The 18,138-nt window shown below is 36.8% G+C and overlaps 1 protein-coding gene across 1 annotated transcript in view; it reads right to left on the bottom strand.

Annotated features, from left to right (window-relative positions):
* The window catches only part of SLC9A9 (solute carrier family 9 member A9), a 210,229-nt gene that overhangs the window by 160,362 nt on the left and 31,729 nt on the right, over positions 1-18,138 (bottom strand). The window contains exon 5 of the mRNA XM_050902352.1: positions 215-330. Within this exon, the coding sequence (XP_050758309.1) occupies positions 215-330 (116 nt within the window). The remainder of the gene's footprint in view (positions 1-214; positions 331-18,138) is intronic.

Here is an 18,138-nt window from a genome sequence, read left to right on the forward strand (position 1 = left end):
TTGGAGAACAACATTTTTCCAATCTCCCCAGCAACTTCATTTATAAAGTTTGTGAGCTATAAACATAGGTAAACCAGTTACTGAAACAAACACAAGGGATCTCTGGAGCCACTTTGACTTATGATTATCAGAATATCAGACATTTATCATTCAGTTGTTACGTTCTTATTTACTCTTCTGACTTTTGAAAAAGTAATTTATTTTAAACAGTTACCTGGATCTGTGGCAGACATCAGCGATCCAAAAAATAAACAGTCAGTGAAGTGGAATTCCCATCCTTTTAACTGGCCAATGTGTACCATGGCCTTCACAAAACCATACATTATCAACCTGTCAGGGGAAAGGTAAGACAGCCATTTAGACAGAGTATATAACACTTATGCTTAATTTACGGTATTAAGCAGATTCTTATTCTCTTCAGCTTCTTTTAAATAAACGTATCACGTGAATACTGAACATAAACTGCTATCATATAAAAATTCTATTTCCTATTCAACTGTTCAGGTATTGTATTGAAATGTCACAGACAATTCCAAAGCAAAGACTTTTCTGAATAATTGTCATCTGCTGGTAGCAGAGGACAATGCTTTTAGCTGTTTATTTTTCAAAAGAAAAGATAACGTAAGCTTAAGAAGACATTATTAAGACTAATTTGTCTAATGTTGTAGAACATTTAAACAAGGCAGTTCTACTATCAGCTCTGTGGCTTGCTCTAATATTTCTAAATGAATTGTTTTATTCTATCAACTTTTAAATGTTAGCTGTATTCAAAGTTCCAGATAAGGTCTCCAAACGAGACAGATATTTAACAACTCACAATGACAGTGACGCAACAAAGTCACACTTCAAAATGCACTGCTAAATCCTCACTAGTTTCACAGGAGATGTTATCATTAGTTTATATAACTAGGTAATGCTATCTGAGATGAGTATTCTAACAAGAATCTTGAAATATCTTGAAAAAAGGAATTCACTTGTTAGAACCTGTAGTAGATTTTTAAACTTTTTTACATTTCCAATCTAGTTAATGAAAAACCCCATTGCATTCAATACCTTTTCCATAAACACAACACACAAATTGACAACTGTGCTCTTCTAACTACAGAGTTTTAAAAAATCACTTAGAGCTACATGCATTCACGTACTTAGCTGCATCTTGCCCTCAGCTATACTCCTAAGATGTTCCTGAAGTCATATAAGTACAGAATATCGGAGTGACAGATAAAGTGCTACTAAACAAACAGCCTGAGAGTTAATTTACAAATTTTTCAGATACTTTACCAAGCTGTAGATTTTCTGAAGTATAGTAACCTTATTACATTAAGAGGGAAGCAGATAGGTCACCACAGAATTCCCCAATGGTCCTAAGTATTTATGTATGTATTTACATAAGCTGTCTAGCAAACAGCCACCAATTGTTCTAAAACAATTTATCCAGCTGTGGGTCTCCTTGATTGATAAGCTCACTTTCTCTCCATTCCCACAGAATAATAATTCGAGACCCTGTAGTGAAGTTAAGTCTTTTTATCCCCAGCACAAATATGTCTGCTTTAAGGAATGAGTTCTTCAAAAACTGCCTGTGGTGCTGCTATCCTGATTTGCAATTGTCTCAAAAGTCAACAGTAATGGAAGTGAACATATGCATGCCTTTTAGAAATAATTGCCCAAACCTGCTTGCAGTTTTGACCAGAGATACTCTTCAGATTCAGTTAAAAATATTTTAAAATAATAAATAAGTTTAAGTTTTTACTATCTGGCAAATTTAGTCATGATAATTCTTTAAATACCCAGTGTAGACATCATCCTGGTCTTTAGCATTGTTTCTTATACTTTACTAAATATTTTCAGTACGTCTCTGCTTACTGTCTGTACAAAGTTGCAGATGAACTGGACAAAATTGGATTCAGGAGTCTTTCATTGATATAGCAGGCCTAAGTTCGCCATAAAGTTTAGTACAGTAGAAGACCTACAGAACCTGGTCTTAGTTCACATACCATTAAATTCTTGGCTGCACTGAAAAGGGAAATAAAACTGAAGATTGGACTAAACAATGGTGCTGATTTAATCACTGAGATGTTAAGACTCATCCAGCAGAGAAAAGAGAACAGCAAACTCAGAATATTATGCTTTTTTTTTTTTTTTTTTTTTTAAATTCATGAACTACTTAATACCTTTTGGTAACGCTAAAATGGCAAAGGTCCGATTTTTCAAACATAAAGCCAACTAAGTGCAGACACGCATTTGGATTATGTGAGAAACTGCCAGCTTAAATAAACCACAAGAATCTGTACTTGTACCTTCTCCATCTACCACATATGAAAACATGCACAGAAATAATTTCCTATTGTAAATTAACTTTTAAAACACACTGGTTTATCTTTTTTTAAAAGCTTTATATTTTTAATGAAGGTAATACATTAAAGTGATCATTAATCATCATTTATCAGTGATTTCTTACTAGACACAGCCATACAAAATGCAACCTCCCCTTCATTTTAAATAACTTTACAATAACTTTAAAATAGAAATAATTTATTTCATTTTCAATTATAATTTTCTAGTAATCTCAAAATTTGGTTTCTTGTCATCTTCAAACAACACAAAAAGTTCATCTAGAGGCTATTTTGAAAACTAGAAATCAAAGGGCAGTTCTGAACTAGAGTAAGTTCTTTGGTGTTTGTAAAATTAACAGAACTATGGCAGTTTATACCAGCTGAGAGTTTGCTCTCAGGAAAATAATCTACTAAATTCATTGTAATACAGGACATATGCATCCACTAAAAAAATGGAAATTTACCTTATTGTATTTCTCTAGATATATCACGAGCTGAGTATGTCATGTGTTTAGTATTTTTTAAATTTACATTTTAAATAAAATTGCTTTTGTTATCCTGCATATGACATCAGATCCTGTTCTCAGTTTTACAGATTAGAACGAAGAGGAATTCCAATTCTAAATCACAGGAGTTACTCTGCATTTTAGAATGGTAGAACTGAGATCAGACTTTAACTCTGCGTATTCCAGCTTGTAATTTTTTATTATTCAAAAATGTTACTCTGGCTTTATCATTGTCTTCAGTGACAGAGATTATTTGGGTGACACAGTCTAATGTATAGTCAAATTTAAAAAATAAAGCAATTTATCTATGAGAGATGTTAATAACAACTCTTTTTAGAGTACTAGTTGATGATGTAGTGTGACTTTTCCACTACATATTGAAAAGGTGGATCTCAGCTGGATACCTGAGCTCCCAACGATTGTGATATTAAACATCATCCAGTACTACACAACATAACTGTTCTTAATGGAAATCCAGTGAGGAAAGCATACCCCGGTGACAGAAGGACATTAATCCCAAGGAAACACCCTGCACTGATGCCCCTATTGCTATTATAAACTAGAATTGAAAAAATAGCCTTACTGATTTTTAGGGCTGCTGTCATATCATTTGATACATCTAGGTTATTTTTAGCAAGTTTACACCCACCAAGTTTCAGCGAATCTGATTGCTTTATTCATCTTCAACAATCCATTTAATATATATGTTAAAAAAAATTATTAAAATATCTGCTAAAAAGTTGTAAATAAGTCAAAGTGCCAGTAACTGAATTTCCTCCAGAATGTTCCTGTCTCACTAGAACACATGCCCAACCCAGTGCTCACTGTTGACACAGAGCAGGCTATTGACACAAATCAAGTTAACAATATTAGGAGCTCTGAATCTGTTTAGTAGGACAGTACTTCCATCTTTCCAATTCCTGCCGGTGAAATCATCTTTTTTACTTTAGTTTTTTACTAATCTAGAATGCTAAATTTTATTTTTTATTCTTTTAGAATATCAGAACTGAGATCTTCAAGGCTGCATAAAGGAAATAGAAGCTGAGTTGCAGATCAATGTAACCCTAATTTCCAATGTGGCTTTGAAAATCTTAACTTTAAAATACACCTGCAAAGTAATTTTATTTCATATACTTTTTTAAATCTTGCTTTTAATCTATATTGTAAGTTCTTTGGGAAAGTGGTTGCCCCTTAAACTATGAGACCTTTATCTCTATGTTCTACATGATACTTCTCCGATAATAAACATGACAAACTAACTGCTGTTTTCTGTATATGTCTGGATTTTGCATTTATACTGTGAAGTGTACATCACTTAGAATACTGTATTAGCCATATGAGATAGTGTTCTTTTATTTTGCAAAAATGAAGTAGCAAGTAGTACTCTGTGGAACAAAAAGAATGAGGCACAGATCTATGAAAGGACTTAGATAGGAGACTTCTACTTCTGTTGAAAACCTGAATCCTCAGAGCTGCTGCCTTAGAGCCCTACTACACTTAATTTTCATCCATAAAGCCTCTTAACTCCCAACAGGTCTTTTTGGAGGGGCTTGTCCAGCACTATGTAATGCACGTACTGGTGGTCTAAAAATCCTTTGGGATTCAAAAACTAGTGAATGACCTGTCTTGCCAGTGAGGTCTGTTAGAGAGATGCTGAGACCTGGCCCTCACAAACCCCAAAGCTGAATGAAAAAGAGGTGGTTCCACTTCGCAGTCCCTTTTCAATCAGCTCTAATAGAGCAAGACGTGAGCCTCAGATTCAAAACCCTGCTTCACCTCATTCACCATCAATTTTGCCTAGATACTAAGAACATGCCAAAGAGAGACTCTGGGTTCCCAGTGCCTAGAAGCTGCTCCACCTTGCTTATCATTAGCCATTATTCATTAAACTAAACAGCCGGGAAGCGCGTGAATGTGAAAGTGTGATGTGGTATCAGGTGATTTGGGTCCTCGTCCTGCGTGATGGAAGTCTGAGCTTGAGCCTACACTTTGAAGTCATTCTTTTCCCCTCTGTCCCTCTAGCTTTGTATAGGTAATTTGAAGCTGTGGATTCTGCTAGGTGACAAAGTGTCCCAAAGGATGTGGTTTTTTGCATCTAGGAATATATGACTGTTCAAGGAGCTACATACAATCAATACAGAGCAGGGAGTTGATTTGGGGTTGCCCTGCCTCCTTATCAACTTCTTATTGTCATGAATAAATATGCAAATTCAGCAATTTATTTGTGTGATCAGAAACTAGATGATTAGAAACATTATACTTCAGAAAGAAGTGGCAAGTGAATTGATCAGTAATAAACAGTTGCTGAAGACTTCTCAATTGGACTTAATGATGGTTCAGTACTGCAAATAATATTTGTGAATAACTGATTTCGTCATGGATTTGGAACATTAATAAAGTAATACAATAGAAGAATAAAACTCTGATTAGCTTTGCTGCAGGAGAGCTGACATTTTCTACGCCCAAACATTTTTTTTTTGAAAGTGTGGGGAGGAGCCCACCAAGCTCAAGCAAGTATTTTGCCACTTCAACAGGAAAAGAAAAAAACAGTTATGTAATGAAACACAGGAGAATTCAGAATTTTCCAGATTATGCAACTCTGGCACTTACAAAGTGTTACATACAATGCTGTCATTACACAGTAGATGAGATACCATATAAATATTTGACTTGCTGAAGTAAGAATCATCTTCTGGGAAACTGAGCTTTAATTACCATAATTTCCAGTATGAATCGGCAAGTACACCACATAAAATCTCAGTACAACAATGCAAAAGAAACTTTCAACTGACAAAAACGCAAAGTAAATAACAGACGCTGAATAACCAGAACAAAAACTCTGCAAAGCTTTAATGATTCTGAGCACTGGGTTGTTGTCCTGGTTTCAGCTGGGATAGAGTTAATTTTCTTCTAATACAATAATAATAATAATTGTCATGAAAAGGAATATAACAAAAAAAAGGGGAAAAAAAAAGAAATAAAACTCAAGGAAAAAAAGCCCAGTGATGCACAATGCAATTGCTCACGACCCACTGGCTGATGCCAGAGCAGCGATCCGCCCCTCCCGGCCAACTCCCCTCTGTTTATATACTGGGCATGACGTTCCATGGTATGGCATACCCCTTTGGCTAGTTCAGGTCAGCTGCCCCGGCTCTGCTCCCTCCCAGCTTCTTGCACACCTGCTTGCTGGCAGAGCATGGGAAACTGAAAAGTCCTTGGCTTAAGACAAGCGCTACTGAGCAACAACTAAACCATCAGCGTGTTATCAACATCATTCTCACCCTAAATCCAAAACACAGCCCTGTACCAGCTACTAAGAAGAAAATTAACTCTATCCCAGCTGGAACCAGGAAAGTTGTCCTTACATTTTTGAAGCTGGACTGAATTAAAGCTTGCCTGTTTGAAAAAAGGTGGAGGAACCTCCATATTTAAAACATCCAGGTTTTTTACTACCACAGTTCTGCTGCTGCTAACCTTTTATTACCATGCATTGAGGAAAGGAGTTTGGAAAGCACATTGGCTGGCTGGGTACTGCTGGAAGCTTCCAATGAATTTATTTACAAAGCTGCTTTCTAGGAAGGCTACTCTGGGATTGGGACATTCTTGAACTAGCTGCTGTCTAAATGTAGAGGAAAAAAAAGAGCCCTCTCCTAAGGACTTTATAGAGTAATTACTACACAAGAAACTATCTAAATGCTCAGGAAGAGCTTTAGATGCAGCTCAACAGAAGCCTGTTTTTTGCAAGTTTCCTTTAGCAACAGCTGCTTTTAAGAAGGGATCTAAAAAGAGATAGTAAAATTGTTTTGGGGGTTTTTGGGAAGCTCTTGTCAGAAAGTTCTAAATAGTAAAACTTCTATCCAGTATACTGCTAGTAGAAGAGGTAATTTGTAGTTTTAAAGTAGAGGCAAGCGGGGTATGTCTGAAGCAGAAGAGAATGGGGAGGCTGGAGGAAAGATGCAAAGAAAGAAGCTGTCAAGGGACTGGGAGAACGATTTTAACAGAAGCATTGTGAATAGCCACAAATGGGATCAGACCACATCTGTGAAGGAAAAAGATAGTGGAGTCATCAAGACAGGAAAGATGAAAGCCTAGCAGGAGTTTTAGCCATATAGGTGGATGAGAAAGGCCATATAAGAAACATGTCAGTAAGCAGCGCACCCGACATCTAAACATATAACAAAAGGCTGTACTATACCTAAATGCAGCTGGTAAAAAAAACCCCAAGTTACCAGCATTTCTGGTAACACAAGACAACATGGTGTCCAGAAGAACTGTTGAGAGGGGTTATATATGCATGAACAGTGAACAAAGGGGACCAAGATGACAATGACAAGCAGGCTACCTTTGCATAAGGTAGCTTAGGTACATGTGAGATGAGACAAATACAAGTTGAAATAAATCCTATAAATCTCTCATGGTAAAAATATGCCTGAATGGTGCAGTCAGGTGAGAAAACTTGTGCTGAGCTTTGCTTCCTAAAAAATCCTGGCCAAATCTTCAGCTTGCAGAAACTGGCATCACAGCACTTATCCCTCTGCGTTAGAGCAAACTGAAAAAATTATGGTAATAAATACATATTGGCAGGTTGGTTTATAGGATGCTGCTTCTTTGATAAGTAACTGCATCCTCACATGCAAGCTAATGGGACAACCTATCAGTTCTAAAAGAATCTACTCTTAATTTAAAGCTGTAGGGGACATAATTAGAATGTAACAGAAACTGCTACATGAAGATGTACAATACACATGCCATGCCCTCAATACAGACAGCCCCATCTGCCTGATGATTTTATCAGCAGTTGTATTTTCTTCAGTTTTGTTATTCATTGCAACATCACTGCTGAATCTCACTGCTAAGGGTCTTTATTCTATCAAAGGTTTAAAAAGTGTAATTCCAGATTTAAAGTGTTTGTGCAGTTATGCTATGTAGCATGAATGAGACTTGTAATTTAAATCTTTCTTGCCAAATATGTTTTCTAATCTGCAGAGAATTTTTCATCTCATATTCTAACTCCCTAAAGAATCTTACTCTATCTAGACATGATTATCTTGTAGCCTGAAGCCAGTTGAACATAGCTACAGATTGTAATCATGCAAGCAAAAGAGAAAAAAAACCTGAGTTGCATTTCTTTCTTTTCACAAGGAATAGCAATAAGCCAACAATAGAAAAAGTAGATGATTTTATTCTTGCTTGTGTATGAAGTAACATAGTGATTGACTGATCGATATCACAACAGTAATAAAAAGTCACTAGTCAGAATTTAAAATGTATGCTGAGAAACACAAATAGTAGAGATGAAAACAAAATACTCATTCCTTTATTCTGATCTTTCTATTTCTACCATACCAATATATTCCTATAACTTTTTCTATACAGTGGAATGCTGCACATCAAATGTTTTGGCTACAGTGATTCATTATTTCAAAGTGCTCTATGTACTATTATATTCTTCTTTTTGTCATCTTTTAAATCAGTTTTGTTGCTAGAAAGGGTATTATCGTGGTATTTTTCTTGAATAAATAATCTGCTACCTAATCAAAGCAAGAGAAAACCTCAGTGAAATGTCTCAGGTAACAATAAACCAATAATTTACCTTAAGCTATTCTGTATAAATTGCACAAGAAGAAAACCCCTTTAGCTATAGAAATAACTGGAAGAACAGAAAAGAAACTGGCTTTACAAATCTACTGCATACCTAGTTACCTGAGGCACAATGACTGTTCAACAGCTATAAGCACAGCTTTAGCATCTATAGATCTGACAAACAGTTCAAGTCAGCACAGCTGTGCTTCTGGCAGGACATTAGGTGACATCACCTAAGAAGTGACACAAGAAGTGCTTTTGCTTAGGATTTCCCAATGAGCAATAGAAAAGATCTACCACCAAGATTTTTTTAGTAGTCACAGATTATCTTCTGTTTGCTTCTTAAATCAGAAGTTTTGATGGGAAGGCCTAACGGAGAGAAACACACTATACACCTCAGGGATATGATGTATGTGGGTATGAGTAAGAAAGGCTGCATTTCAGTAACCATGGTACTATAGGTAGCTTAGCTCGTTAGGTATTCCTGTGGTATTGGACTTTTGGGAAAGTGATGGCTGTTCAGAGTTATTCAAACAATCAAACAAACAGATTCTGAATGTGGATGAAAAAAATCCAGCCCAGGTTTCTGTATCAGTCAATTTGAGGGCCACTGGTGACAGAAAAAGTGAAGAGATCTGAAACATGCTTCAAAATACTTAAGTTCTACAACCCACCTTTGTTGGTACAGGACCAAAGCAAGAGACTGTTCGTATGCTGAAACTGGGAGAGATCAACTGAAACACAGGCAAACATATCCAATCCTGGGCTTCAGCAAGGTGTGTGTATGCAAGATGGTAGCAGGGGCTGGTGCTAATCTGTCATCACTGTATCACTGAAAGCAAGCTCAGAGGTTACTGTGTTTGCTACATCTGCACCCTTTGCCGTAACTCTACCCAATTGCAAGGCTGTCATGCCCGAGTGAGCCAAGTCCTTTGACTTTAGGGAAGACCAACCCTATTTGTGTTTGATGTTTTAGGACTGGCTTGAATGAGACTATACAGAACGCCCAAGTGGTCAGAAAGCCTGAATGTCTGAGCCTTTGCTTACTTAAAAACAACCTCCTATGGAGTCATGCTCGAGAAAGTGAAGAATTACGATATGTCAGTATGAATTTTATTTTGGTTAGTCCTTTGTAGTACATTTGACCATGGAAAATATCTATTGAGATATAGAGATGCTTTCCTTTAAAATGGAAAAAACATTTTGCCCAGGTTCAAAATTTCAAGATGCAATTGTAGATTTTGCTAAGTAATGCTAACAATGTAGCAAAAGTAAGTGAGGAGTGAAAAAAAGGGAGTAAGGTGTGGACCTATGTGAGCTGAAAAGTTAGTTGAGGTCACCAAACATAGCTGGAAACTCTGTTCATGGTATTTCAATGTTGTTTTTTTTTAAAAAAACTAAGTAGCCCTTACTGTACTGTTCTACAACATTTTGCATCAAAGACATACAATCCAATTCACCACAGCTCACAACTGCACAATATTATTTAATGTGTTTTTAATATTCCTCTAATGAGTATAACACAGCTTCAGGACCTCTGTGTTCCTGAGCTCCATTTAAATGAGAGCCATTATACATTATATACATAAAAACCTGAACCGCTTTGCAATGAAAAAGCTGTACTTGATCTTTGAGTGATGACTAAAATCTCATAATTACTTGGGCAAATGAGCCACGAAACACTGTTAACAGTACTGTGTCCAAATCATAGTGCCACTGAATATTTTATTGCACTACAAAGATTTAAACATTACATCATGATTTACTTTACTCAGTATGATTGAGAGAACCTCCAATAGATAATGAATAATTGACCATCTTACACGCATATTTTGAGACAGATATCCTCATGACTGTAAAAATAAAGTCTAAAAAACTCAGACATAAGATTTTCCAGATGCAATAATGGTATATTATTTTAGAAATGCCTAAATCACCATTGTACAGAAGGTGGTGGAATTCTAAGAAAAATATTAGTGACACTAAGAGACTTCCATATGAAAAGAGAAGGACTGAAAATACCTAGTTTACAGAGGGAAAATAAGATAGTGACGGTATTACCTACAGGAGTTAAAAACATTGTAATTAAATGTCAATAATTCTGAGTTCTCAGATTACACAACTGTTGTCACATACTGAACTGAAACATGAAGTCAGTCAGCGTGTCAGGTAAATCAGATTCAGTAATTGGCTAATTCATTCAGTCAGCAATGAATTCAGTTCACCAATGAGTTATTTCAATGATTATCATTATTATAGCAATCATAACATGCAAGATTCTTTCTTTACCTACAAGATGTCAATATCCTGAAGAATTTAGCCTGGTCAAAACATTCAAGAGTTTTGTAAGTTCAAGAAAACCTGTTGCAGCCAACTATAAAATTGCCTTTTATAAGAGAAGTTTCTTTCTAGTTCTCAGCTGAGCGGGTGCTTTGTATTCTGAAATGTGAAGACCCCTAATCCCATCTCATTATCAATATAAATGTCTGACTTTATTAAAGACTCTGCTAAATCCATGGCTTTAACAACATCTGATAGCATTAAGTATCACAGATTAGCTACGGACCAAGAACAAAAGTTTGTATCCGTTTTCTTCACCTTTGAAGCTTCAAATGTGCTAACCTTTAATATCATTGAGTATCACCTCATTATTATATTGACAGAGGGATATATGAGGATCATTTTGTCTTTTCTTTTCAACCTCAAGAACATTCCCTGTGTCAAAAAAACTTTTATATGAGTTTTCTTCAGAACTCCATGTAACAGCAAAATCCTACTTTCAGAAATAGGTTTCAAGACAGTTGAGAATGTTAGTGTAAAAGACCTGTCTAGGGAAAGTCTTCAAACCTCACTGACCTGAATGATTAAAAGGAAAAAAAAAAAGTCTGATTCAGCAGAAATTCAGAAGAAAAGTATATTGAGTCAAGAAAGTGAGAACCAATAATGTTTTGAACTCCCTCTCCAAGTATAGAAACATTGCTAGATACTAATGTGCTATCAATCTATGTGGAAGACAGAATCATGCTTCTGGTTATTATTCACGCTAAACTAATTCATGAATAATTCAGCTATTCTCTAAATTTCAGAATGAAAACCCCTCAAAGATTCTGAAACAGCAATATTTTTGCCCCACATTTAAAAATACGGTGTAAATATTGAATTTTACACATAAAATATGAAAATATTTCCATTTAATATTTCCCATCAAAATACATAAACCCCATGATCTTATTTGCAAGGACCTGTTACAGTAGGTTTTCACTGGAGCACCTGATGTTCCCTTTAAATAAGCTTGTATTACTATTGGAAGAAAATTACTATCAGTTTGTGATTTCAGAATAATGTAAATTAGATTAGAGAATAACCTGCTGTAAAATAGGGCATGAAATGAACTATAGAGAAACATGTTTGAAACCATTTTAGCGTTTTTATTGGATTAGCTCAGTCAAATAGTGATACAAGTGCTCAAGAACAAAGAAAAGAGGAATTCATACCCATACCATAAATGGAGATTGTCAGGTACCCTAGATGGACATTTAATTTATAGTGCAGTTTTGAAATGTAAAATATATTGTTTGATGAAACAGTTGAATGTTTTTAGGACAGACAGGGACCTTGCTAAGGCTTGAGGGTTTTCAGGTATCTACTTGGACTTGGTCCAGTCTCCCACAGAAATAAGGGACACTTAAGAATATCAATCCTGAGTTTCACGTTTCTAAGTTAGGGTGTGGTTACCTCTTGGGATATGATTCAGTCTTGTGCCAGATTTTCTTCCTTAGTAATTGAAATCCAAAAATTAGACCTCTGAAAGTCTGAGAATCTCTGTAAGTGTGTAGACAGGAAAAGAAACCCATCCAACCTTTAACAAACATATTAAGTTTGGTTTTATTTTTTAAACAGCATCCTTGCTATAGCAAACAAGGATGGAGGAGAATGACAAGAGTTCTTGTGTCCAGGCTAGCTCCTGTTTCTAGGAATATAAGAGTATTAATATGCAATGATGTTCATTGGTCAAGTGAAAACGGTGATTTTTTTTCTTGGGAAAAAAATTAAAAAATTAACTGAATGACAGGCATACAGATAGGTCTAATGTGACACGAAACTGGTGTGATAAACTTTCAGAAATAGGAACCTTCTAGGCCAGTAAATAACTTCTCAGGGTGAAAGTATTTGTCCTGATACGATTCAGAATGAGTCAGCAGGACACGAGCTGCAAAACACTTACTTAACTTGTAGCAAACAGGTTATCTCCTGCTTATACTGCTATCCTTAATTGGTTGTGCTGGATCGAAATGTTCTTTTAATACATTAAATACAGCAGCAGAGTCCCAAAGAAGCCCACTATTGTGCTACTATATTTTTATTTTAAAACACTCTTATTTAATAGGTTTGTGGCTTCTGAAGTTATAATAATAAAAAATTTGACAAGTATCAGTGTACTATAAAGAAGCTGAGTCTGCACTTATGAGTCTGCAGTATTATGATAGTTGTATCTTCTCCAACCTGATTATATTACTGTATCATACAGATCACATTATTCAGTAGGTACACAAATATTTTAATCAGATCCTTCACACAGTGTTGTTGGTTCTGCTCCATAGACCATAGCTCCTTCTTCATTGTAGTTTTGTTATTTTTATATCAAAATGCATCAAATATGCATCTGTTGAAACAGTTCTTTAATTATGGCTAATTATGATAATGATAATGTTGTGCTGAAGATTTGACTTTTTTCTCTCTGATGCCACAAAATGTCTATGGCAAAGATAGCTCAATCAGTTACCATACCTGAGGAGCACTGGGAATGGGGGAAGAGTGAATACTGGGTAACTAGATAGAAATCAGAAGACTTGTGTTTCTACATTCACTGACCATTCCAGCCCGTACTCCTCAGGCAGCCTCAGGGAGTGGTTTATGCCAGCGACTGGCCTGAAAGAAGGTCCCAAAAACTTCTGCCAGACTGCTTGCCAAAAATGTCTACCTTCAGCCTCAAGAGGACTTTAAACTAACTTGCTCCAGCATTTTCGCAGAAAATCCCTTGGGGCAAAGACTAATAATAACCAAACACATTGCATGTTAGGCAACCGCTCTTTGTGGAGAGTGTGAGGGATGGGATTAGAGAAGTTATTCCCTAATCCTCTGCTTTTAAGTATGTTTAAAAGCAACTGACAAGTTCAAGGTAATGAATAGCAATGCAAATGAAAACCTCCTGTCCACACTACCAAGAATATACTAGATATTCAGAGTGCATATTGCTTTTTGTCAGATCTGGACCATACCAGAGTGATCCATAAACTGCCTCACAGGCTTTAACCCTGTAAAAAGCCCTATGTTGAAATTATTTTTTTTCTTCCTTTAATGGAGTTCATACTGCACGAACCCCAACCACACAGCAGTACATTCTGTGGCTCTATCCTATACCCGTGCTCCTCACTGACAACAACCAAGGACAGGTCCCATTTAAGCTTAGGAATTGCCAGGAAATTTGGTTAGTTATTGCTAGTAGAAGGCAGTAGGTGGAAGTTATTGCTTGTTCCTTCTGGTTTGTAGGATATAAACCTATAGGATCCTGTAGGATATATGACTGAACCTCTAGCATAAATCTACAGATGTGTCAAGATCTACTCCACTCCCTCTCCAGTTTTTCATTTCCTTTCCCTGAAGGCAGAACAACCTTCTAAAGAATTGTATTTTATTTTACTAGCACGAGGATCCGATTACGAAGACTTACACAGGTACAAGTCAGATGTATAAAAGAGAGTTTTACCACAGCATTTCTGAACAGTTTGTGGAAGTAACATCTTTAGGACAGATTGACTTGATGCATTTTATGAAGGGCACTTTTCTAAACTCCAAGGCTTGCACATGCCCAGTTACAGGACATACTATTCCCATTACAGGGTCTTCATAATGGTTGTGTGTCTTGTTTAACAAATAAAATTTCCCATTCTACAGGAAGAGGTTTGACAATCTTTAAAATCTAAAGCTACTACTGTAGCTTTCAGTTGAAATGATTAAGTGGAAAATTGCCTTAAATGTTTCCTGGGTGAGACAAATTAATGATAATTAAATTGATTAAATGGAAATGCAGTTGTGAGGTATTGGCTGCTTTCACATGGAAAATTTACTTTGTAAATATATGAAGAATAAATGTTTTTGATGAGAAAAGATTGAGATATTTGTATGAAAGATTTTGACTTTGGAACAGCTCTAACATAGTGACAGTGGATTACAGGGGATATAATTCTTAAATGTGTATGTAAAAACATCAAACTGGGGGACAAATGATTTTTGCCTAACTCATGTGAATTACATATCGAATTAAATACAAACATGAATAAGGCAGGCATATGGGCTTTAGCTAGCTGAAAATAATGCTAAAAAACTGTTGTGTCTCCTTTTCTTCACTTGCTTAGATTGAATATCGCTCCTAGACACTGATTCCTGTCAATAGGGTGTAAATGTGGAGTAACCGCACGAATAACTTTGGACTTACATCGCTATTCACTGGGCATGACTGTCAGTCCCTGACACCACTCTGAACAGGTTTTGCATATTTAATTGATCTTTGAGTATTTAAAGAGCTTGCAAAAAGAGTCCTCTCTTCTTTTCTAGGCATGAACAATTCTGTCAGGTGAATCATGTAAACATTTGCCTATCAGTAAACCAAATGCATGTGATACAATGCTTTATAAGACACAGTGTTCACTAACATAAATTAACTGATAATAAAAAGGAGGAAAGTAAATTCAACTTCCCTTGTAAGAACAAGCTGATTATTTCATTGCAAGTTACACTTTTTGGTTTTTTTCACCAAGCCTATGACAACTGATTGAACATTTTCCCTTTATGTGGTATATTAGGGTTCCTTCAGCTGAAGCAAGGGCTATCAAGGAGTGAGCAGAGCTGGAACTTAGGAGTAATGAATGATCTGTCCTGACCTCTAGCATGTCCATTGCTCACACGAGCAGTTTGACAGTGTGCTAGTTCTGTGCTGTTTCAGCCACCCCCTCTTCCTATAGGGATCTTCAACCTGGCCAGGTTACAACATTTCTGTGCTGGGTGATGGAAACAAAGAGGCTATATCAGACCTGAGAACTGTGTACTAAGCTTAAACTGACCTTAAATTTCCAGGTTTGTGAAGGCAGAACACCACCACTGATTGGTAGAAGAGCAGGTGCAACTTACTCAGATTCAGGGTAAATTTATAAATATGTGTCACATTGTGCAGTTATGTTTGCATCAGAATGTAGTAGTCGCTCAATAGTGCTTATCACTCCGATGAAGCACGCAGAACAGGGCATGAGAAATACAGCCTACAATCAAAACTTCAGGGGAAGTCTGGGTGAGAAAAATGCAATGTAATTATTATGGGTAAAGCTAATAAGGACATTGGGGCAAATGTCACTATTCCTGCAAAAGTGTGCAATGGGATCTTTATACGTGCATTATTCAGAGTTTTACAGTTCTTCTAGAAGCACAGTTACCCTTGCATGTTATGCTGGGCAGTATCCTATTAGAGGCGAAAGGAATATTTACTGAACCACTGACACCGCTATATTATGTTTCATACACGCCAGCATTGGCTTCAAAAATTCTCACCACAGCCCTCTACTGATGTGGGCCAGGACATGGGTGGAGTAGAGTGGCTATGTAAGTAATGCACTGCAATCAGACATAGATTTGACAAGAGGCTGGAAAATATTTTTCTAGCAATAGGACTGATTAGACATTCACAGCTAGAGCTGAAGCACTGTAGAAATGCAAATAGATTTGTTCTCTATAATGGCAGCAATTACTCTTTGCTTCATCCTATAGCTGGATCAAAGCAGAGAGAAAATGACTGACATTGCTGCACACTAGAATTGCTCCTTCATTATTTCCATGCTCCCAGGTTTTTATGTATACTGGACAAAGTACCCAAGAATGCACTGCAGAGTAGCCTTTTAGGGATGGAATAATGAGCTATATGGTCTAATAGCTCTTTTCTTGCTCTAATTTCTGTGCCTCCATGATCTACTCCTTCATTTCATCACTTCAAAGATCAGAGAAAGATTATATTCCTAAACGAGCAAGACTGAAGAACATTCCTTTCTTGGGAGGACACTGCTATAAATTAACTGATATTACCTCACTGAGCATTGCCTACTATGAACTACGGTAACTTTTGGTTTTGATATTATACAGCAGCTGTAGCCCAATTTGTTTAACACACAAACACAGTTTTACAGAGTATCTATTTAGACTTCACTGTAAGCTGTAAGTTGCAGAAATATTTTTTTTTCTTCAATCTCATATGGACAATCGATTACTCAAAATGCTTGCCATTAGCAGTTTGTACTATAAGTTGAACCACAGTTCATGAGATACTGCTCATATCACACTAGAGAAGTCTTTCTTAAATCAGGCCAGGGCTCTACAGATGGGAAAAATTTTTGAAACTACTCACAAAGGTAAAAAGTGCTTCAGAAATAAGTAAACATTAATTGTTTTAGGCTGCCTGTTGGTATAGCTCCAAGTAATCCAGTTAGTAAGTATTTCTGGAATTTCTTGACAAAACTTTAAAAATTGGCCTTAAGATCTCTACTTCCTTCAGTTTGGAGTTCTTGCTATGTTAACTTATATCTTATACCTTTCATATTACATTTCAGGTTTTTATACACATGCACACACACAGCCTGCTTTCTTTATAGCGATTTCTCCTGTACAATAATCACTGGTCTATGTTTTGGAGCACTGAAAGGGTTAGAGACATTACAGAATTACACTCGTCAACAGATGTTTGGGCTGTACAAGGGAAGAACGATGACAATGTTTTTTCTAGTAACTGAATGTATGGTAAAAACCAAACCGAATATGAAAGACAAGACAGAAGAGCACAGCAGAGCTGTCTGCAGTTAAGCAATAGCACTAACAACAAGAGATCAGGGAATAAATCTTGATCCCACATGATAGATGAGGAAGCCTCAAGACTGGAAATGAATGTTAAATACCCGTTCAGCTGCACGAAGCCGCAGGGGCTGGAGGGGGGCGCCCACCAGCGCCCACCAGCACCCCGAGGCCGTTTGTGAACTGCGCTTTGCCACCCTCTGCTGTCCACATCCTCCCAAGCAGCAGTTAGTCACTTCACCGAGTGAAATGCTTATTTGAAGCAAATTGTGTTTTCTGGGGCACGTAACTGAAAGAGTGGGTATCATTATCTTCCAGTAGCCTTTTACTTCGCAAAATGTTACATGAGCTTGGCTCTGGGGTGTTCCCAGCTCCCAGTACAAACCCAGAAATGGAGCGCTAAGTATAAATTTGGTACATTCTGTTTTCAAATACTTCAGCTGACTGCAGTTGGGACGAGACACAGCGTCAAAAGGACAGGCAGGATTCTGCACCAAAGCTTCTGGCCCAGAAGCCAATCTATTGCTACCATGCAGCATATGACTTTAACCTGGCCTAAGGGGTCCCCGAGGATGGATTGTTCCCAATTTTCCTGCTCTTCCCCATCCTGTTGCAGCTTGAGCCTGAAGAATACCCAAGCCTTGTTTGTCCTAGAAAGACTGTTTGTACATGCTTTTGCTGATTGAAAATATTTTCGATCACAAATTAATTTTAGTGAGTGTTAGAACTTCTAAAGGATAAAAAAAAGATCTAGGAGCTCCATTTACATTCACTGAAGCTTGAATCTATTTGGTGGCATAGAAAGCAGAACTGCCTGCAACACCTTG

Source organism: Gymnogyps californianus, chromosome 10, assembly GCF_018139145.2.
Source record: "Gymnogyps californianus isolate 813 chromosome 10, ASM1813914v2, whole genome shotgun sequence".
Lineage (NCBI taxonomy): Eukaryota > Metazoa > Chordata > Aves > Accipitriformes > Cathartidae > Gymnogyps > Gymnogyps californianus.